At 38.1% G+C, this 22,463-nt stretch overlaps 1 protein-coding gene across 2 annotated transcripts in view; it reads left to right on the forward strand.

The window, feature by feature from the left end:
- abch1 (ATP-binding cassette, sub-family H, member 1) overlaps positions 1–22,463 on the forward strand; it is a 31,664-nt gene that overhangs the window by 1,294 nt on the left and 7,907 nt on the right. For both annotated transcript variants that reach the window (XM_074675040.1, XM_074675041.1), the window contains exons 2-17: positions 2,476–2,624; positions 3,674–3,833; positions 5,273–5,427; positions 8,023–8,130; positions 10,002–10,095; positions 12,533–12,607; positions 12,917–13,097; positions 14,265–14,361; positions 14,469–14,637; positions 15,070–15,170; positions 18,203–18,273; positions 18,572–18,621; positions 18,900–18,956; positions 19,203–19,273; positions 19,426–19,514; positions 20,480–20,583. In XM_074675040.1, coding sequence (XP_074531141.1) covers positions 2,476–2,624; positions 3,674–3,833; positions 5,273–5,427; positions 8,023–8,130; positions 10,002–10,095; positions 12,533–12,607; positions 12,917–13,097; positions 14,265–14,361; positions 14,469–14,637; positions 15,070–15,170; positions 18,203–18,273; positions 18,572–18,621; positions 18,900–18,956; positions 19,203–19,273; positions 19,426–19,514; positions 20,480–20,583 — 1,731 coding nt within the window. The remainder of the gene's footprint in view (positions 1–2,475; positions 2,625–3,673; positions 3,834–5,272; positions 5,428–8,022; positions 8,131–10,001; positions 10,096–12,532; positions 12,608–12,916; positions 13,098–14,264; positions 14,362–14,468; positions 14,638–15,069; positions 15,171–18,202; positions 18,274–18,571; positions 18,622–18,899; positions 18,957–19,202; positions 19,274–19,425; positions 19,515–20,479; positions 20,584–22,463) is intronic.

Here is a 22,463-nt window from a genome sequence, read left to right on the forward strand (position 1 = left end):
GTTTTTATCCACTCGGCAGTGACGCAAGTTGGCAACAACTTGGCAGGCGAAAGGTAGGGGCTTTTTTTCCCCGTTCAACAGAGCAGAGCTGTGGATGAATGAATGAAAAGAGAGGCTTTGTTGAGCTGATTGAGGTCGTTGTCAGAGGAGAGTGTCTAGCAGTGGAGCCTGAGGAGGCACTGTGTAATTTGTTCCCTAATTATAGGAATATTTGTCTGTTAGGCTGCTGCAAAACACTCATACTTTGCTGAAAAATCATGCACAAATATTCCTGACAAAGAGATTTTAGAGTATTAAAATTGAAATACATATATTAAATTCACAGAAAAAACAATTCAATCTAAAAACTTTTGAAGCTGTAGACAGAAAAAATATATTGTCTTTAGTGCATTTTTTTAATAGATCAAAAAAAAACCCCTATGTGTTTAGTTAGAGCTATGAGTAATGCACCTGTTGCAAGCTTTTGGGCATGGTGTGTGTGTGTGTATGTGTGTGTGTAAGGTGGATATTCTTCAAACGCCCTCCACCTGCTGGTTGCTGAGCTGAACCTGTTTTTCCACTTTGCATTGAGTTGGCTGAGATTTTGTTGTCAGCTGATGTTCACATGCTCTTTAGTCGTTGTGGACGCACTCATCGACAGCTCTTCATCTTCTCTGCTTCTCCTTTTTTGCCTCTGTCTTTACTCAGGGTGAGTATTAGTTTTGAGCTGTTTCCCCTTCTTCCATCAAGTTTACAGTCCAGCTGATGAGCTGATCCTTTTTGTAGTGCTATCATAGATCTTCAGTGGTAGATCTTAACTTCTGGTCTGTCGCAGCTCGCAGTAACTAACTGGTGCGTTGTAGTTCATAAACACTGTGGTTGAGATTTCTGTATCTGTGTGTTTTCTGCAGATGTAGGCTATAATGCCAAAGGTGAGGCCAACCAAATGTGTCAGATTACGCAATGCCCTAATCTCTGTGCTGGAAAATGAGAGATGCTGGATTAAAAGGAGGGAGTTAGTTGGAGACGTGGGGGGGAAACCCATGAAAGAAGGCTGTTATAAGAGATTACTGGGCAAAGGGTTGTTTTACGACCCAAATAGTCTGCTGCAGCCTGACAAGATGCAGTGAAAAAGTAATACAGGATGAATAAGAGATATGATCATTTTGTTTGTTGTCAGATCAGATATTGGGGTCAAAATGCTGATCAAATCCCTCCCAGCTCTTGCACTGTTGCAAACAATCAATCTAGCGCCTCTTTAGTTTACTGTACAGCATTTTGTGTGGACAGGAGGTGAATGTAATTGAATTGAAGTTTGATGTATCACCTGCTTTTAAGGATCACAGCAGTTTGCTGTGGTTACAAATAAGCACAGTTGTATCTGAGACTGTGATAAAGTGAGTATTTGTGTTGATGCTGTAAATATGCCATTCCTGTGTAGTATTCCAAAAGAAAAGAAGAGTGGGGCAATTTCCTAAAAATTGAGCAAAAATATTTAACTTATGAATTAGCTTCTGCCTGGGGCTAAGGTCTTTGATACTCTATCTTGGGAAAGCATGTGTAAAATCTGTGGCATTCTTGAAAAACAAGAAGAGAAACTAGACAACTGGAGTCAACTAACGACTCTCTTAAAGTGAAACCACTCTCGAGATGTAAATAAACACAGAGCTGCAGTAAATGGCTCTTTAGAGAAGCCTTTTGTTCAGCACCATTAAACCACAAGATTTCATAAATAGGTGATGCAAATGTATCTTTGACTTATTACCAGGTAAAGAATCAGGTGTCATGTTTGTTGTACTCAATGAGAGACTGCTTAGAGAATAAAACGAGATGACTGTCTTTACTTCTTCAGACTTAAGTATTATGATCAGACTTAAAAGAGATTTATTATTTGCAAAAGAGGTGACACTCATACAGATGCTATCCAGTTCTACAGAATGTGACACTGAGATGATAAAATTAGCTTGTTTTTTTAAAATCACAGAAGTGAGCTTCAGTTCCTCTTTTGGAGAAGATCAAGCCAGGACCAACTTACACACACTGATTTTGTGGTCAGATCTGGTCAGTGCTGTAGTCGTGAAGATATGTTATCTGATGAAACATCTGCAGAGCACAGTGTTCAAACAGTCAGATATGGAAAGGAAGAGTAAGGTCAGAGAAGCCAGCTGTACCAACATCTCAGACTTTCCAATAAAGTTGCAGTTTTGAGAAGTGAATGCTGATCACTGATATGTGTTCATCAGTTAATGCAGGCTATAGCTGTCTAGCTCTAAACAGCCTTTCAAACCTGACTCACATCACACCTTAAAGCTGCCCAATGGATCTGAGTATCCTCTGTATGACAGCTTGTTCTATACTAACAAGAGAAAGTGTTGGGATAAAGAAAGTGTGAATTTTAGGGGTACAAGGGTTTTTACAAGTCATGGGACACAGAGACATGGTGCAGGGTGTTCATGTTGTAGTTCATTGTCTTCAGTAGTGTCCTCTGTCTTCCAGCTGAGGGAGGGGGAAATGAAGGCTGACTTGGAGGCCGCTCTGCCTGCTGGACAGGAGGAGTACGCAATCCGGTGTCGAGATGTGTGTCGATCATACGGCAAACTGAAGGTCCTCACCAACCTCAACCTGTCTGTGCCGCAGGGAAACATGTGAGTCCACTGCACAGATTTGAACCAGAAACACCATGGTTGTGACTGCAGACTGTTTTTTTTTGCACTGATAAGACATTTATCTGTCTATCTGTATATCTGTTATCTAAAGTACACAAAGCCTCAGAGGGTTCTCTTTATCTCTCCTTCTTTTCTGTTGGAGTTCAATTGTGTATTTATACCATAAAGTCATGTGAACACTTCCTTATTACAGTGGAAATCTCAAAAAGCAGTTACATAGAATCAAGGAGAAAAGATTCATACGGAACAACAGGTATCAAGTCTTACTCCTCTCTATTTCAAAAGGATACAAACCATGAACTTGTCCATCTTTTAGTAAGCAGACATGTTGTCAACCTGGAAGCACTTTTTGGTGAAGGAAGGAAGGGTTTGTGTTATCTACTGTATCTCTGTTGTTTTCTTGCACGTGAGCTACACCGTAAAGGTGCTTTGCGAGTTCACACATTCACACCATCACCTTTCTCACACATACCTGCATTCCTGAATTGACACACCAGATGAAGAAGATTTAGGAAAAAAATTAAGCCAGAGAATATAAATATCCATTTTCAGACTTTGAGACTCTTTTATCCTTGAACTGAGCACCAAAAGTTATGGGAGACGACAAAGTTTCCTGAAAGACTGAAAATGAGCAGGATGACGAAACTGGTGTAGTGTTACACAAGAAGTGTTCCCCCAAGAGTGAAAGTGACATTACAGAAGGGCTGTTGAATGCGATATGCCTGAAACTGTTTTGTTTTACGCAAAATAAGTTTAATGAGTTTCTTTTTGACTCACAGTCTAACTTCAGCTGCCTTAAATCTCTTTTGCCTTCTGTCAAACATTGCCAGCTGGTTATCTTCAGGTGATGTTAGACAAACACAGACCGTATTCACTCCCTCTGTTTACAGAAGTATATCTAAAATGTATCTTTAGTTTTTTTTCTCTTATTTTAATGATTGACCTCACACTATTTGGAGGCTAAGAGCTGGGGCAAATGGTCTATGGTAAAATGTCTTCTGAAGAAAACTCTTCATTCTGTGTTGTAGCTATGGTCTTCTGGGGCCCAGTGGATGTGGGAAGACAACACTGCTAAAATGCATTGTGGGAACTCTGAAGATCTCACGGGGTCACATCGTCGTGCTGGGGAAGCCACCTGCGTTTCCAGGTCATAACGTGCCGGGGAAGATGGTGGGATACATGCCACAGGTAACAACACAAATGTGTCAATGATAAATGAGTTTTTAAACCATTTGATAACCAACTACTCCATTCTTGTCAAATTCTTATTTACTCAAAGGTTCCCAAATATTCGGCAAACTCATAAATTAATGAAAAATCAGTTATTTTAACTCAGTATGGCCTTTTATATTTCATAAAAGCCTTCCCTCTCATTTAAGTGGTTTAATGGATCCTTGGTTTAGTGCAGATTAGAGACTGCCAATGAAGCCTAGTCCCATCAAACAACATTTTGATATCTTTAATTTCTGTTGTCTCTGTCTCTCGGCCTGTTTTTAACTTGTCTTTGTTAACTCAATGTTAAATTGAAAAAAATAATAAAAAAAACCTCTCACTCTAAAATCCTCATCACTGGACTACAGGTGTCCAGAGTTTCATGTTCAGAGGCTTCTTTAATTTATCCTCTGTTACAGTCAGTGGTTTGTACCAGAGTGTCTCTCATTACTGTCACACTGGATATCTGATGAAGCAGATAACACGCATGCTGTGTGTATCCTGTAGCATGACATCTGTCCCTGTGGGAAGTGACCTGGGACCCAGAGAGGAAGAAATGTGACACCTGATCTTTCCTCCAGGTGTAAATGCTGTACCTCCGAGGTGAACTTGGCTTGTGCTGTCTGAAGCCACAGTGTTGAGAAATCCACTGACTCGTGACTGTCAGACACAAAGAAGCTACACATGGACAATACACCCTATTCATGGAAAAATGTGCATATGCACCATTATTAAAGCAGCTAATCCATTAAGATTAAAATTTCCCACTGAAATCCGGGCTGTAATCCTCCAGTAACATAGTACAACATACTTGAAAAAGTAAAGTCAAAGGTCTCAGAGGGCAGCAAAACACATGCAGTCATGCAGATTATGTAGTTTTTGGATTAGTAGGAAACTGAGACCAGAACTGAGGGGGTAAATGTTACAAAGAACTGTGGGTTGGATTTGAGCCCTGTTTGCCAGCTTTGAGGACTGTAACCTCTGTTCACAGGGCACACGATTAAACCACCGAGCTCAACTGGCACTCCTCAATCAATCAACTTTATGAAGATAAAAAAGAATATGTGTCATGACTTTTAGTCTGTGTAATGATTACAGTGCCTTTTAGTGCTGAATGAACTCTTTAGATAGATTAGATTTTAGATTAGATTTATTTGTGTTCAGCTTTTCAGACATCGAGCAGTTGTTGATGACTTTGGCACTGGGTACATTTGGTTCCTTTGGTGGACAGAAAAGATTTCTCTGAGAACCATGTGTCAGAGTAACACCACCCCAAACCATTGTCTTTTATTGTCACAAAAGCTAAAGTGGAAACCACAGACGTATAGATGAAGGGATGGTGGTTCAGGACTTCTTGCAAAACTGTAACTGCTGTGACTGAACATCTGTTTAAAGTTCCTCCCTGTGTTTTGCAGGAGCTAGCATTGTACAACGAGTTCACCATCAGTGACACCCTGAACTTTTATGGCCGAATCCATGGCCTGACATCGAAGGAAACCCAGGCTCGAATGGATTTCCTGATTGACTTCTTAGATCTACCTCAGAAGAACAGTCTAGTCCGAAATCTCAGGTAAAAACACATGTCTGCAGGATTTGGTGCTGGTTGATTTTCAAGTGTTTAATAAAACAGTGAGTACACCTGCAGCTGATTGTGGAACAACTTATTATGGGTCCTGTAACTTCCTGGTTACTTTGACAGTGTAGTCAGTCAATGGCCAGTTTCACATCATTTCTTCTAGAGGCTTGAGCACGATTGACTTACCATAAGTCAAAAAGTCTCTTAAGCTGTAGCAGTGCTCCCTGTGTCTCATTGTGCTGACTCTGATGAGATCAACACAACCACCACACTCACACAACCATGCTTAAGCACGGCATGGTTTGGATGACCAGTGTGACCGCTTCCTAAAAGTTGGTCGTTTGATCACAGTTTTGCCTCTTGATCATCCGTTGAAAGCTATTTCATGTTTACAGTGTGGTGAACTAAGCTGCCCGATGATGTGAAATAAGTAGCCAATATTTTTACTGTCATCTGCCGATGCTGGTGGACTTCGACCATTTGGCACATCCATAGTCACTCTCTCCCCTGCAGGTTGTAAACCCAGAGCCCATAAAACAATAACACTGCTGTCTGGTAACAAAGCAAACAAAAGTAAAACAAAGAGGCTGATGCAAATTGTAAGATTTGCATGAGTAGCTCAGACAGGTGTGCTGTGTTGAACTTTTGTTATAGGAGTGGGATTTTATGTCCACTCAGGATTAATGTTAACATAACTGCTAGTTTAGGGAGAGTCTGTGGTAGATTATGTCCAACATATCTTATAATAACACACAGAGTAAAAAGGTTTCCTTAAAATGACAAATAAGGTTTTAAAGGTCTAGTTTTTTCTTTTTTAGTCTGTTTTTGAAACTATAAAAGTGTTGTAGTTGGACGTTTCTGTTTTAAATAGCATACATTGAAGGAAAAACCAGCACACAGGAGTAATTAAGCATTTGGTCTTCTCAGTCAGTCTGAGCTCTGTGTAATAACTTGCTTTTATAATATTTTTCCTCAACTTAAACTCATAGAACTGTGTGAAAAACAAGACAATATCTTCAAAGCTGCTCCACTTTTTTCCAACCTGTGTTATCAAAAAACACAAAACGAAATAAAACAGAAGTTAAAAAAACTTGTCCTCAAACTCACTGGTGTTGCAACACTAGTTCCTGTGCTTTCAGCTTATCAAGACAAATGTCAACATAGCTCCTCCAGAACTCCTTTGAGGAATCATGAAGTCTTTATTACAGCTTTATTCTGTGACGTTAATCATTCCTACAGAATGAACTTTTTTTATCATATGCACACACAGCAGCAGCTATTGCATCAAAGTGAAGCTTTTTATGTTTTTTTCAGTTTACTACAACGCTTAGGCTGTGACTCCACATTTCACCTTTCTCCTATTTCAAGCACCTTCCTGACATCTGAGCTGAAGCCAGTGAGCCAATTGTCTCCTTTGTTTGCGATTCACTTACATTCGTTATCGAAATAAACAACTGATCATGTCTTCAGGGCCCTTTTCAGCTCTCTAACTCTACAACTGTGATAGCTAAATATAATTTTGTCCCTTTTCAAAAGAAAATCAGACTCATCCTTCATATTTTATGACAAAACATGCTGTTAATAGGTGTAATTTGTATCAATAAATACACATAATCATCCACATATAGGTGCAGCACGCTGCTTATTCACCAATCTTGGGTCAAACTACTTACAGGCAGATACGCCTTTAATGATTGGAAAATCCTTAATCATGGTGGAGGGGAAACAAGTTACAGATCTGCTAAGGAGAGCAGACATAAAGATACACAAATTATTGAATTGTGAGGAAGCCATAGAGATATACAGGCAGCTGGAAATGGGAACATACAAAGAAGCAAAGGGAACTGTTACCATGTTAAAACCACTCAAAAGGTTTTCTTTGTGACCCTTGTGCTCTCTGCTCTTATTGGAAGGAGAACAATAAGTATCTCTTGTTTCACCTCTTGTTTCACATCCTTGATTCATTTCAAAGACCCTTCTGTTCTTGAAGAGGCCAATCAAACCAGCTTTCTTTGGCCAGTCATGATATATTCATGAAGTGTAACAGTCTGCTTGGTTATTGAGCTGCAGAAAACTCTTAGTGAATCACCTGTAGCAGAAACTCTTTATTCAATCTAGACCTTAGATTATAGCATTAGATTCATTATTTCTTGTGTCCATGAAATCCTCACTAGTAGATCTGCTGCCTCATGTGACTGCTCTTTGTGCTGTTGAAACTGTGTCTGATTCATACTGAGAGTTATTCCTGGTATGAATAAACACACACTGTGGTGTGTTTGTGTGTGTGTATTCATCTTCTGTTTCTGCTTCAGATCACATATTCTTTTCTTCACACAATGCAGAATCTATCATCTCACATCTGATACACTGAAACTTTGTCTTTTTTTGATGATATCATCAGAAAAGTAAAATTTGTCAGTATGTCACGTCCTCCCATTACCACGACTCTTTCCCCCTCTGTGTCGCCTGGCAGGTTTGTCTTGCAGGTTGTGAGTGGTGATGAAACACGGATATGGAACGTGGGAGAAGAGTCACCCTTGACCTGTTTGCTGTAACCTCACTTGTTTTCCTCTGTGTGTGTTGTTACAGTGGAGGTCAGAGGCGCAGGGTGTCTCTCGGAGCTGCCCTTCTTCAGAACCCAGAGCTGCTCATCCTGGACGAGCCCACAGTGGGAGTCGACCCCGTGCTCAGGGCCAAGTATGTTACACTTCTTTTCACAAGATTCAGGTGCCAAAGAGAAGCACAACCCAGTTGTCAATAAATAGAAGACACAAAATTTTCATTTCTCATATGCTCTGATAGAAACATTAGACAGGCTGGCGCTATGTTTACAGGCATGTAAAACATATTCAGCCATCTCTGACCTGACCTGACTTCTAAATCTTGAAAAAACAAAATATTAGTCTCGACATCTCAAAGTATTGGGGGGGTTTTCGTATGATGCTTTGTTTTCAAGATGATTTCTAGGGATGGAAGAAAACAATGTTGTATTGTAGTATCAGGATTTTTTGTTTAACAATTTGAAACTGTGATTTTTTGTAAAAAAAAAAATAATAATTTATTTTCAAATGTAAGTTCTTCATTTTAGCCTTTCTATATAATCTGGGTTAAAGAAAAGTTGAGATGTCAGATACCCTGAATAAATCCTACAAACTGGCAAGTGATGTTCATTTTGGGGGAAAATATGGCTCCAGATATAGCTTGTAACCATCATCACCATCATCATCATCATCATCATCATCATCATCATCATCATCATTCAACTTTTTCACTTGGTCTGGTGTTCAAAATGTTAACTAAAAATTGTAAAAATCAGGAATATTGAAGAATCACAGTATTAATCAAATCTGCAACCCAAAAATCATAAAAGAATTGAATCAGGAGAAAAGCATATTGTCCCAGCCCGAGTGATTTCTTCTGGTTTGTTGTGTTGCTGTACTGAGTCCATGTGTAAAATGTCTGTCATAAATAAAGGTCTTTAGTTACTCATACTACCTAAAGTAGCAGATACTCACCCCCTAAAAAGAATTACACCATGGGCCTCTAAAGGATCAATAAAGAAGAGGATTAGAGCCACTGAAAGGGATTTTCTTCAAAGGTAAAGCCAAAATCTTGAATTTAAAGGTCCCATATTATGCTCCTTTTCTGCAGTTTAATATGGATCATTGATGTCTTCATGAAATGGTAGTAACATGTTTTGGTCCAAAAAGCCAATAAATCAAGCACAGCAGCATTGTTTCCAGGCTCTCATAGCCCCTCTGTTCAGAACGCTCTGATTCAGTGACAAGTAAACTCTAGCCATTTAGTCTTGTCTTATTCTGAAATGGGAAGCTTGAGCATGGAACTATGTGGCTGTTTATAGCCAAAAACAGAGCAGTGATGGCTCTTCAACTTCAGCATTCTCCTCCAGCAGCGGGAAGGAGAGTGGGCAGGTAGGGGGTTTAGGGGTACCTGCTACAGTGGACCAATCGGGTCAGACTTGCTCCTGATTGGTCAAAAAAGGGAAACGCTGATGTCAGTAAATCCCCCAAATCCAAACAGCTCAGGTCAGGATTTTACATTCACAAGCACTACTAAGTACAGGTTTACATGGAGAGGAAAAAGATGAAGACAACTTCAGAAACACAAGCAGAGAGGGGATCAACGCATTCCAGCTTGTGACCCTGATGAAGGCCACAGTAAAGTTGTTCCCCTTTGTAGGGAAAGTCACTCTAACACTTAAGACAGGATTTACATTTACTGCTCATATTTCTTTTTTCATCACTGTTGTTGATTTAGATCTAAACATGATTACTCCTCTTCACAACTGGGATAAACCTTCCACAGACATTTGAGCATATGTTATGGGGACTCAAAAACTGTTCAGAAAACATGTTGCGTTCCCTCAGCAGGTTGTATCAAACTCATCTTGTAAAACCACTACTAAAAGCTGTAGGAGCAGATGGTTGGTGGGAAAGCTGTTGCTGGCAGGACTGTGAACTTTTAGAGCTGCAAGTTAGAAATCAGAGTAGAAACTGATGAACAAATGATGGAAGTGTTGTTCTCTCTCTCTTTTTTCTTATTTTTAGAATCTGGCAGCATCTTGTGGAAATCGTAAAGACAGGGAAAGTATCCGTCATCATCACCACACACTACATTGAAGAGGCCAGGCAAGCTAATGTGGTGAGATAACTCATACATGCATATGCACACAGTCACACACATGCACACATGCATGTACGCGCTCATGGACAAGTGAGGCGTAAGCGTACACAAACAAGAATGCTGCTGCAAAGTCAATAGAACAAAGCACTACATATGTTTCGCCCCTTCCTAGAAAAACAATGAGTCCATTGATATCTGCCCTGTGCAAATGTGGGAGACGAGGTTTAGTGTAGATCCGTTTTGACAGACAGGACAAAAGCTCACATAACATGAGAGTTAAAGGAAAGAAACTGTATTCAGAAGCTCTATTGAATCCTTCGATTGATAAAACAAAAAGTTTGCCTATGGTGTTGATTTTCAAGAATAAATCTGTTAATGAAAAGAATGAAATATAAACCCTAATAAATACATACTGTTTTGCCCTGTGATGAATACTCAAAGCTCAATTTAGCAAGATAGAGGTTAACACAGTCATGAAAGCAGGAGAGCAGCAACTTAAGATGATGAAAGGATCTTGAGTCTTGGATGGTAAATTGAGTGATTGACTGACCACAGAAGTAAAAAATGGGATGACAGGTAAAAAAGGAAGCAGAGTAGACACCTGACTTTAGGAGTTAATAAATGACAGAAAATAAAGTTACAGAAACAGTAACAGTTACAAAATTCTTCAGGTGCATTACATTTAATGGTTTGGGGCCTCATACAGTACAAAGAACATGGACCATGCCCATAGAAAGCCTTTAGCTCCACATTTTTCACCCCCTTGTCACATTCACTGCCTGTCAAACTAATGATGGCTCAGCAGAAACCCAGTCACTCCAGAAGTTCATTGTTTCAACAGTTTGTGTCAAGCACTTTAAAGCTGTAGTGCTTAACGTGACTGAGCTTTATGTGTGGATTAGACCTACAACATTTCTGAGTTAAAAGCTTTAAACCACCTCCCAGCTCTTCCTCTGGTTAGGCAACAAGAAAAATATGACTCCTACTAATCCTGCTGTTATATCATATGTATGTGGTATGCTTTTGTGTAGCTAGTTTAGAAAAATTAGCCCCTGTCCAATGTCTGTTATAGTATTTGGGTTTGGTCCAATTGCTTTAAAAACTTGAAAAAAATTTGAATTGCCTAGTGTTGCTACTATTCCAACTATTAATGATATGATGTATAAAAAAAAAGAAAAAAAAAAGAAAAAGGATTTCCTCCATTTTAAAGCTGCACACTTTCACATATATAACTTGGTAAACCTTGGCTCTAGCTTAGACCTGTTGTAAAGACTACAGATTTGAGTCTATTTTTTGCATGTTAGCAAATCGTATAGGTTTTAATCTTAGCTAAAAAGGCTAACATGATTAATTTCCCAAAAATAATCGATAAAAATGTTATTCTCTGTGAACTTTTCACATCAAGACTTTTTGAGTATGTGAAAGGCCAAACTGTCACTACGTTTTGTGGAACAAGTGAAAGAGACTGCCTATCTTAAAGCTGGACTGTCTGCTTCATTTTAACCACCTTGATTTGTGTTGGCTACAAATATTAGTGAATTTAATATGAAATGTTGTGGTTATCAGCAGATTGCAATTTAAGAAGGCAACATATAAAGCATCTGTGAAACACAACTCAAATTTAGGTTGAAGGTCATTTCAGCCTGTCATTCATGCAGCAACATTTGAACTCAGAGCCAGAGCCCCTCCCTGAAACCAGTCCGACAGCTCACTGGTGTCTTTACTCAGGGTTAAGTTATTGGTGGGTGGGAGATGATCACACAGCCTGAGAGAGAATGACTCTGCTGATCTTTTTGTGTCTCTGTGACTTTTACCTCGAGAGATGAACTACATCAGGTGAATTGGCACAAAGAACAACAATGTTTCAGCCAATGTCTCTGCCAAGATATGAGCTTTTTCTTGGCCATGTCAACACGCTCTCTTGTTGTTTCAGCACTCTTTTACAACATGGAAACTTTGATTGCTCAGCAACCATGTATTGTTTATGGCATGTTTAACTCACTGAAGTCTTATGAGATCGAAGAAAAGCCACAAGCACTCGCAGTTCTTAAGATTTAAACACCAACACTTACCAAAACCAAAATATTTAGTTAAAAGAATAAATATTTGCCATGAAATAATGCTTTGAGACAGAGTTTTGGATTTATTGGTTGAATCAGTTTGAGAGTGAAACATTCTTTACTCTAAGCTTTGGTATATTTGTTCACCACTTGTTTTATTTTAACGATTTCACTTCTGTTTCTATGTTTATTAGATATTCTGTATTACACATCTGATTAGTTTTGCTGTGCTTTATTTGTTTAAATGTTTTGCATTGGCGTGTATTAGAAATCAATAATGTTTTCACTTCTGTTAATTTCAAACTCTGTATGAAGAGAGAAAATCAAAGATATCATTCAAAAACTCAGCCGTTTTCTTCTCACTAAGTTATGCTGACTAACTGTTGTCTTTTCAGGTCGGTCTCATGAGGAACGGATATTTGCTGGCTGAAGGTCCTCCAGAGGCAGTCATGAAGCAACACAGTGCACCAGTAAGTACTAGTTAAAACTCTGCAGGTTTAATCGATGGTGATGACGCCCAGGGAGGCTCAATAGCTCCACTAAGCAAGAGAGTTCTATCTCATCAATATTAAGACTTCAAAGTGCCTTCTAGTCAGTTGCATATTAAAGATGAGAGGCAGCATCAGCAGTTTGACAGAAATGACTGAAAGACTATCAAAAAAGAACAGTTTAAAAAACACAAAGGAAGTCTCACCATGATAAACCAAAATAAAAGAAAGACAAAAATTCTCGTCCTTGTTGGTGTGGTCCCCATTCACCCACATTTTCATCTTCTACAGACTCTGGAGCGAGCCTTTCTGCAGCTGTGTGAGTCATCGGATAAGATCAACTCAAAGAGGGGGTCCAGTCCTCAGGCGGGGCCCTTAGAGAACAGCCAGTCGTTCGAGAGCGGGAAGGACGAGAGCAAACCCATTCTTGGAATCAGTTTAGGAGCTTCAGAGGAAATACCCAAATATTCAGGTACTTTGAGTGTCACATTCCACAGCAGTCTTATTTCAGTTAGCTAATATGATACTTTATGTGAGTTAGTTTATCTCATATAATTACCGCATTGTTTATGTATTGTCACTGTTTATGTATCCTTCAGCCTTGACTGGGTTGTTCAAAAATCTTCCTAAGTGGTGCTCCTAGTCAGGTCTATAGTTAAATTCATATATCATTATCACACTGTAAAGAATTATCAGTTAGAAGTAAAAGTCTGAGAAATATCTATAAATATCCGCTCATTAGATTGTTAAAGTGATACTCCATGATGGAACAAGTTGGGTCCTATCACAATGTTTAGGGCAGAAATTACCTCTACAGCAGTGTTTTTGTGCAGCAGAAGCCCAGAGCGCTCACACCAAACACCCCCTCCCTGCTTGTCAGCCGGTTTCCTCTGCACTCAGACGGGGCCAATTTTACTTGATCAAAAACACAAAGAAACGGACTCCCACCAAAAAAATCTGATATGGGTCTGCATTCACGCTTTATTCAAAGTGAACGGCAGGTCGTCCTCGCTCTCGTAATCACTCATCTTTACGTTGTTATTGCATAACTCGTCCTGGCAGACTACCTGCGTTTGTTTATATCTGGCACGCCGTGCGCGGACTGATACACTAAGCGGCGAGCGCCTCGTAGCCAGCTGTGGTTCTGCAGCGGAGGTTATTTGTGTTTTTGGTCAAGTAAAATATGGCTCCGTCTGAGTGCAGAGGAAACCAGTAGAGGAGCAGGGAGGGGGTGTTTGGTGTAAGCGCCCTGGGCTTCTGCTGCACAAAAACACTGCTGTAGGGGTAATTTCTGCCCTAAACCTTGTGATAGGACCCAACTTGTTCCATCCAGGAGTATCACTTTAATGTAAAAGCTGAGTTCCACTCTTTGGTTGGCTGAGGTTTTCTCTTAATAAATATTATTCATAATTAAATATAAAGTTGGTTTGCATCATTTCTAAAACATAAAGGTAAATTTCCTCATAGTTAGAATCATAAGTGACTCCCTCACAATGCTTTGATGACCAATATGGACTAAAGACCACTGAATTATTGAAAATGTGTTTAAACTGTTGATACACCTGAAAAAACAGTTAACCTTTTTCTGAAGATTTTCAGAGAATTTGATTTTCAAAGTGTGTATTTACTGTGTTTTCAGCTGACTGGAAGGTACGGGCACGACATGTGGTGCCAAGTTGGAGGAACATTGCTGCTCTCATGATCAAAACAGGGGTGCGAATGAAGAGAATGCCAGGGTGCGCTGCAGTCAACTGTTCGTCAGTAATATCCAGAGAGCAGTCAAGTAGGTAAATGTCTGTGCAGCTGTTCTGACTGTGCAATATTTCCCTCCCTTGCTCTACAGCTCGCTGTGTTTCCAGTTCTTGTTGCCCGTCATCCAGGTCTCTCTGATCTGTTTGTGTGTCGGAGGAGACCCAAAGGGGATCCAGGTCGCTGTGGTAAACAACGAGACCTCCTCTTCAGCTTACAGCCGATCCCTGCTCTCTTTCCTTGACAACTCCAGCGTGCAGCAGGTATTTTTATTCTTAAAAATTCACAGAGAAGACACTCTTCTATGTAAAGGACATTTGTTTAAAAATTGTCCATGTATTGTAAATTATTTCTTTTTTTTAACATTTCATAATTTCTCTGTGATTGTTTACTTGGACCAAGAGCTATGTTGGTCTTGTGGCTTAAAGTCACATTTCTGTTCAGTCTTGGGAGGAAGTAAGCAACCTTTCTCACAGCTGTTTTTAAATGTGCTTCAAAGCAAACAAGTTTCACTTCCTTTTACAGCAAAACCACAACAGAAAGTTCAGTTTTCTTAGAAATCAGTGAAAGTGAATGATTGAACATCTGAGAAAATGATCCCCAACCTGAACCAAAAACAAATCCTGTTATGTACACTTCATATGAATATTTAACATCGTGTTTTAAAATTGTTTCTGTTCTCTTTATATCAACAGATCCCGTTATCTCATCAGGATGCGTTTGAAGGGATATATAACGGAGAGTACTGGGGTGTCATTGGCTTTGGCAAGAACTTCACCAGCTACTTGACTAAAAGGTGAGAAACACTGGTTAATATTTCTGTCATAGCTGTTATTCCTACATTTTTGAAGAATACCAAAAAGTGAAGGTTAAGTTGTGAAATTAAACATTAGTTAGCTACCAAGAAGTCCCAAGCTAATATTTCATTCAGTCTGATAATGCCAGATTAAATTACAAGAAATGGTGCTAGGATATGATTTAATGCTAATGTTAGCTGCTATCACTATTGTGTGAATGGATAAGCTGTTTAAAGTTGCATATTTCTAACAAAATGTCCCCCAAATTTTACCTTCAGTCAAGAGTTGATAAAATTAGTATTGCTGAGTATCTAAATGAACTGAACACCTGAACACAGCTTCACAACAGCAGTGTGGCAACAATACGCCTTCAGGGAATGGACAGGTGAATTAAACCGGTTGCATCACTGTGTTACATCATTTGCCCTACGTGTTTGAGGTTTGAGCTCACACTGGATGAGGTTTGGTAGACAACAAATGCACTTTTTGCCAAAACAAATACTGTTCAGAAACTTTACATGTTTAATGTTACGTCTTTATTCAACATGATGTAAATAGATAATAGTGGTGTGCCTGAAGCTATAGTCTCACCTGTTTCTCAGCAGACATGTCTGAGCATGTCTGGCATGGTCTGACCTTTATGTTATGCATCTCTGTTGCCTCTCCTTTCCTCTCCTCCTCTAGTGAAACTCAGCACTCAGCATTATTTGTGTTTCCTCCCTGCTCTTCCCTCCTTGCGTGCTTTCTTTTCTCTCTATTCGTGTCACACTGTACACTGATGCTCATGATGTTATGCACCTGCAATCTACTGTTGGGCACAGAGTGCTGTTTCTGTGCGTCAAAGTAGTCAAACAGAAACCACAACAGAGCAGACTGGCTCCGGCAAAACGCCTGTGTGACGCACAGACGACATTCCAGCTGGAGAAGCAAAGTCATCTCACAGTGACGACTGTTTACCTCCCTGCAGCTAAAAATAAACTGTGTTAAAAACACCTTTTACAAATAGGAAACATGCCTTTAAATGTGGATTTTTTCCCGGAACTGGCACCTGTTGGTCTAACTTCAATGATAGTCCAGATTAAAACAATTAACCAGCTATTTCAAATGTCATTAAATTATGCAGACATGCATGGTCACTAGAGGATTAAGCCTTTGGCCTCCTGACCCACCTTTTTAGCTTAGCCTTTGGTTAATATTTGTTTATTTATTTATTTGAATAATTGATTAATATATTTATTCATTTTGAAGCCATAGGTTTCTTATTTCATGTCTATAAGTACCTTCAGTGTTTTTTAGTCTTGTCTTAGTCATACTTAAGTTTTTACATATTTTTATCCCGTTAGTATTTCTAGCTAGTCCCAGTGTTTCCTCTGGGGAGCCCTCTCCACTTGGAGTGGAGCAGAGGACTGTCATACTGGTCCCTGGTGGTTGGTGGTGTCCACTACACCCCCGCCCTGGGGCCTGTGGCCGGGCTCCTGTGGCTGTGGCCGGCTCTCCTAGTGCAGATGGCTCCTCTGATAGAGCTTCCTCCATCGGTTCATGTGTACTCAACTCAATTTATCAACTCAACTTTATCAGCTTCATTTATATGTGTTTGTATGTGTGTGTGTTTGCGTGCATGTGTATGTGTGTGTGCATGCTGCTCTGGGTGAGTGTGTGTGCGACTGTTGACTGTGGGTTTTCAGGGTTTGATTGTTTTTAACTGCATTGTAAAGCACTTTGAGTTACATCTTTTGCGCTTTCTAAATAAAGTTTTGATTGATTTTATTTAATTCAACTGAACACTTAATGTTATTAAGGACATTTTTAACAGTCATTGGATGAATGGTATATAAATATATACTTTGGATATTGTTCTCTTTAGTGCATAATTAAATAATGCTGACCAACACTTTCTGTGACGCTAGGGTCGGATTAATTTTTCAACCTCTGCCTTGCTCTTTAAAGTTGCACTCAGTCTTTGCTGATGCACAAAAACTGTTAAGAAATTATGCCACAACAATTCATGCCTCAGAATCATGTGAGGATGAGTCAATCCTGGAGGGGCGGGGGCACGAGTTGTTGTTCTATCATGTAAATGAGTTCTTTTCTGTGTGTGTGTGTGTGTGTGTGTGTGTGTGTGTGTGTGTGTGTGTGTGTGTGTGTGTGTGTGTGTGTGTGTGTGTGTGTGTGTGTGTGTGTGTGTGTGTGTGTTTGTGTGTGTGTAATGCCCAGGTAGACAGTCTGGTCCTTCCTGTCCCTAACACACCTGAGCATGTCACAGCTTAGCATCAACCAATCAAACACTTGTTCCTTCAGATCATGTGCCGTTCATGTAACAAACCTGCCTGGAGAATACAAAAGTTGTTATTGCTCCTGCTTCTCCTTATTGTGTGAAAATAATCATATCTTTACATTTAGAGTCCTGTTCTGACTGATGTCTGTGTAAGCCAAGCTGGTAGTTGTTCTTTCAGTGCTGCTGAATTTAACATCACTCATAATCAGACACTTCTTAAACAAAAAAAAACTTGTTTTCGTGAGACTAAAAAATAATCATTGATTGTTCAACGGATGATTGCAAGCATGGCTGATAATGGTATTTACTGTTTAGTTGCATTAATTAGGATAAGGGAAACATTTACATCAATTTATCTTAAATGATATTTTTCAAACAAGACACATTGTGTTAGGAATAAATGCAAATGTTCCTAAAAAGTGAAACACATCTTGTAAAAATTCTAAAAAAGTTAACATAGATGCTATTTTAAAAAGTGCACCTTGGGGTGTAACCCTATAATGCCAAACATATCATACTTGATATATAAGTTACAAAGACCCCTATCTCATCAACGTAATCGTTTTCTTTGACACAAGTTGCAAGAACTGTCTATTTTATCAAATGTAATACAAAAAATATATCATTAACAAAATGATGTTTTTTATTTTATTTTATTCAAAGGGTTGATAAACATGAAAAAGATGTACTCCTTTCAAGAATAGACAAGACAATTGTATTACAAGTGTATTGAAGAGACATTCATTGATTTTACAGGATGATCCAGCGGCAGGTTTCCAGAGAAGTGGTTGATGGAGGATCTGTGCACGTCTGGCTGGACCTGACCAGTAAGAAGCAAACTGCTTTTTGTGCTTTTTTTGCTGGAACAGTTTTATAACACTCCATGAAAAACAAGTTTCAACTCAACTTTGGCAAATTTGGAAAAAGTCATCCTAGGGGATGTTGTGTTGCTGACATATATTGTTACTATGCATTCCCTAAATTCTCTAATATAACTTTTCAGACACAACTGAATCCCATAGAAATACTAATATCTAAAAAAAAAACTCAGTGTACATAATGGTTGTAGTGTGTGATTACTAAAAAGAAAGAGATACTTATTTTTGCTATTAACTTTTTCCTCAGATCGTCAAATTGCTCTCATGCTGCAGAAGAAACTACATGATGCTTTTCAGGTAAACGCAAAACTGTTCAAGTGTCATATTCAGGATGGAATACAATCAGATTTCACTGAACACGTCTAAGAAATGAAGACAAAACCTTTAACAGCACAGAACATGTTTTAGTATAGCATGGTACCTTTGCTTTCAATGTATCTTTCAATAAGCTATTTTGGGTGTGTGTATAAATTAAGCTTTTTCTTCTTGTCTTTTATCGTGTGAATACTGCCTCACTTTGAAATGCAAGATTCTTGTTCTATATCTATTTTAAAAACTTTGTCTTCTGTCCGCAGGCTTTTGTGGAGAATAAGTTGGGCAGTATGTCATACCTAGTAGCCCTGCCAATAAAGGTAAAATCGAAGAACAGAAATCACATAAATCAATAAATGAACAGAAATCACAACTTAGAAAATGAAAATGTAGAATAACTTGTGTGTGGTCAATTAAAAGTAACATTAAGTTACAAAAACATTTACAAGAATATGTCATTTTTGATTGTCCGTGTTTTGATTTTTTGTTTGGTTGGTTTTTTTTTTTCGGATCCTTCATTCTGAATTATTCATTTAATTACAATGTCCTGTGTTATTGTCTTGCAGTTTGAAGACCCAATCTACGGTGACTTCAGCACAGACTTCACCACATTTGTGACACCTGGAGCTGTGCTCAGGTCAGTTCAATGAGGGCTGCTTACATTGTGCCACACAAAGACACCTTTGGGACTGTTTTTAACACACATAAATGTCAAATGAACAACTGTCGTTGTACAGTAAGCCTTCAAAATGTGTCCTTTAACATTTTTGTCTTCTCTTGGTCCTCCAGTATCACTTTCTACTTGGCTCTGGGTCTCACAGCTCTTTCCTTTGTTCTGGAGAGGAAGGAGGGACTTTTGGATCGATGCTGGGTTGCAGGTAAAAGTGCAATACAAATACTAACCCTTTTAGAGTTGACAGCAAGACACTTGGAGTAGCATCCCATGTCAGTTTCCATAACTTTTCAGGTGTTCAGTCACTGAAGAGAGAAAAAACAGTCAATAATAATGTTTAGAATATGCTTAATGGACACTTTCAACACTTATCAAAAAGATAATGAGTGTTAAAACTGAAACAAATAAATAAAAAAAACAAAGGTTTATCTTTAATTTTTTATAAGGTTTCATTTATTTTATTTATGTATAGTATTTTGCATGTACTGTGGCATTCAGTGTAGTATAGTGTGTAAATAATAAAAAATTAATTAAGGAGTGATAAGATTAACAGTTTGACCAGTAAATTAAATTCTTGATCTTATTTTTAGAAAAAATATCAGGTGAAAGTGTATATTTTCACCAATGGTGTGATTGAGGGGGATGTCGTGAAGAAATATGTACTTTATATATTTACTACTAGAAAGCTTCTCCTGCATCTTCTGTATATATATATATATATATATATATATATATATATATATATATATATATATATATATATATATATATATATATATATATATATATATATATATATATAAATGCAATGCAGTGTAATTTCATTAAGTACCAGCAGAGGGAGTACTATGATTGGAGCTGAGTTTAATGGCCTTGTTTACCAGTATCAGACACACTGTGGGTGTTTCTTTTGAATTATTACAGATGTTGTGGTTTCTAAAATGTATTTAACAGACTTTTTGTAAATCATTTAGATTCATATCTGACTTATTAATCCTGATGTAATTTAATTCCTGATAACTCAAGAGGTTATGGACTGATGAAATAGTAATGCCTGTAGTAGTAATGTGTGTGTGTGTGTGTGTGTGTGTGTGTGTGTGTGTGTGTGTGTGTGTGTGTGTGTGTGTGTGTGTGTGTGTGTGTGTGTGTGTGTGTGTGTGTGTCTTCCAGGTGTGAGCTCTGTGGAGATGATGCTGGCTCACCTCTTCTCTCAGCTCTTTGTCATCAGCGTTCAGATCATCCTGCTGCTCCTCTTCATACTGCTCGTATTTAAGGTTTGTCCACTGACACAGGAAATAAAAAAAGACACAGACAAACACAAGCACACACTCTTCAGATGAAATTAGACTTTATTGATTGGGCTGCTGGGTCTTTGCAGCACCCTTCCCTCAGGAAGGGAAAAAAATAGGGAGAGAATAAGTATTGAAATAACCAAGTTCGATAACAGTTTATACTGAAACCAAAGCTTTTTCAAAGTTGTTCCTCTGCATAGGCCAACATATTTTTAGCAAAACATGCCATCCAACACAGTCAGATGATTTTGTGTCTTTTGAGGAACTAAAATTAAGGTTTAATTTGGACAAAAAACACTACGGTAAGTATTTACAATTAAGAAGTTTTGTTAATGCCAAACAAGGTTGTCTTGGCAAAATCCCTCATACACATTTAGAAAAATTGTTAATAAAAATGCTTTGAGAAAGGGTATTATTTCAGACTTTTACAATTTATTAATAAGCAGTAGATCGGAAAGCTTTTAAAAATTATATCTTGGAATGAAGATCTATCAGTATCTTTTAGTGAAGATGATTGGAAAAAGGCATGTAGTAAAGTTCATACAATGTCAATCAATAGTCGTCTCAGGATATTGCAATTTAAATGGCTAATGCGTACATATACCACACCTGTGAAACTAAATAAGTAAAACAGGAATATTCCAGATATATGCATAAAGTGTGACAGAAAAGGTACGTTGATGCACTGTATGTGGGAATGTAACCAAATAAAAGCTTTTTGGTTGGAAATAAAAAAAAATATTGAAAAGATATTATCAAAACAATTGACTTTAGACTCCAAACTATTCATAATGGCTATATATCCAGAAAAACATAAATTTACTAAGGCAGAATCACGTTTTATCGATTTTAGCTCATTGATAGCGAAAAGATGTATAGCTCTGAACTGGAAAAATATTAACAGACTTAGTGCCTCTCAGTGGCTAAAGCAGATGTTGTCTAGCCTACCTCTAGAAAGAATAATGTGCATCTGTAATTCAAAACAACATATTTTTGAGAGAATATGGGGACCTTTTATTGAATTTGTTAAGGACTTTGACTTTTCAGATGACTTGACTGACTTTTGAATCCCTGCACTACTAAACTGACTACTTAAACTGGATACTTCTAAAATCCCCATAGTGAAGCATTGTTCTTGGAATGCCCTGTTCTATTGTATTGTTCTTTTTTGTGTGGGTTTTATTATTATTATTATTATTATTATTATTATTATTATTATTATTATTATTATTATTATTATTATTATTATTATTATTATTATTAAAAAAAACTGTAATATTGAAGAGTGAAATAAGTGATTGCTTTTATAACTGATTGAAGCTGTACAACATTTAAAAAAATCTTCAATAAAAAATGTTTATGGCAAAAAAAAAAAAATTCAGGTAAACAAAAACCAGATCACCCCTTGGCCTAAAAAACAAGGCCCCAACTCAGTTAACATGTGAACTGCTTATTACCTAAAACAACTTACTTCAGTGTAAGTATATTTACTGGAGTGTAGCTCCAAGTTTTTAAATGGACTTTTGAGTAGTGTATGTATGTATGTGTAGTGTTTTTTTGCATCACTGATTTCCATTTTAACCACTCTGTCATAAATCAGCGCCATCTCAGTAAAGCCATTTACAGAGCCATCAAACAGAACTTTGTTGTTTTTAAAGCCATCAGGAGGAGTTTTTCAGACTAAACATCAAAGCAAACATGAGAAGAGCAAGTGTTGTGTAAACCTTACATGAGTAGATGAGAGTCTGAAGGTCAGCAGGGTCAGGGTTACTGTGAGAATAACAAACCAGCTTGAATCATTCGTCATTGATTATCAATAAACATGTGAAATGAATCCATACAGGGAAAAGACGCTTGAACAC

This window comes from Halichoeres trimaculatus, unplaced genomic scaffold, assembly GCF_033239565.1.
Source record: "Halichoeres trimaculatus isolate MK-OKI-2021-1 unplaced genomic scaffold, fHalTri1.1 fHalTri1_scaffold_8, whole genome shotgun sequence".
NCBI classification, from domain to species: domain Eukaryota; kingdom Metazoa; phylum Chordata; class Actinopteri; order Labriformes; family Labridae; genus Halichoeres; species Halichoeres trimaculatus.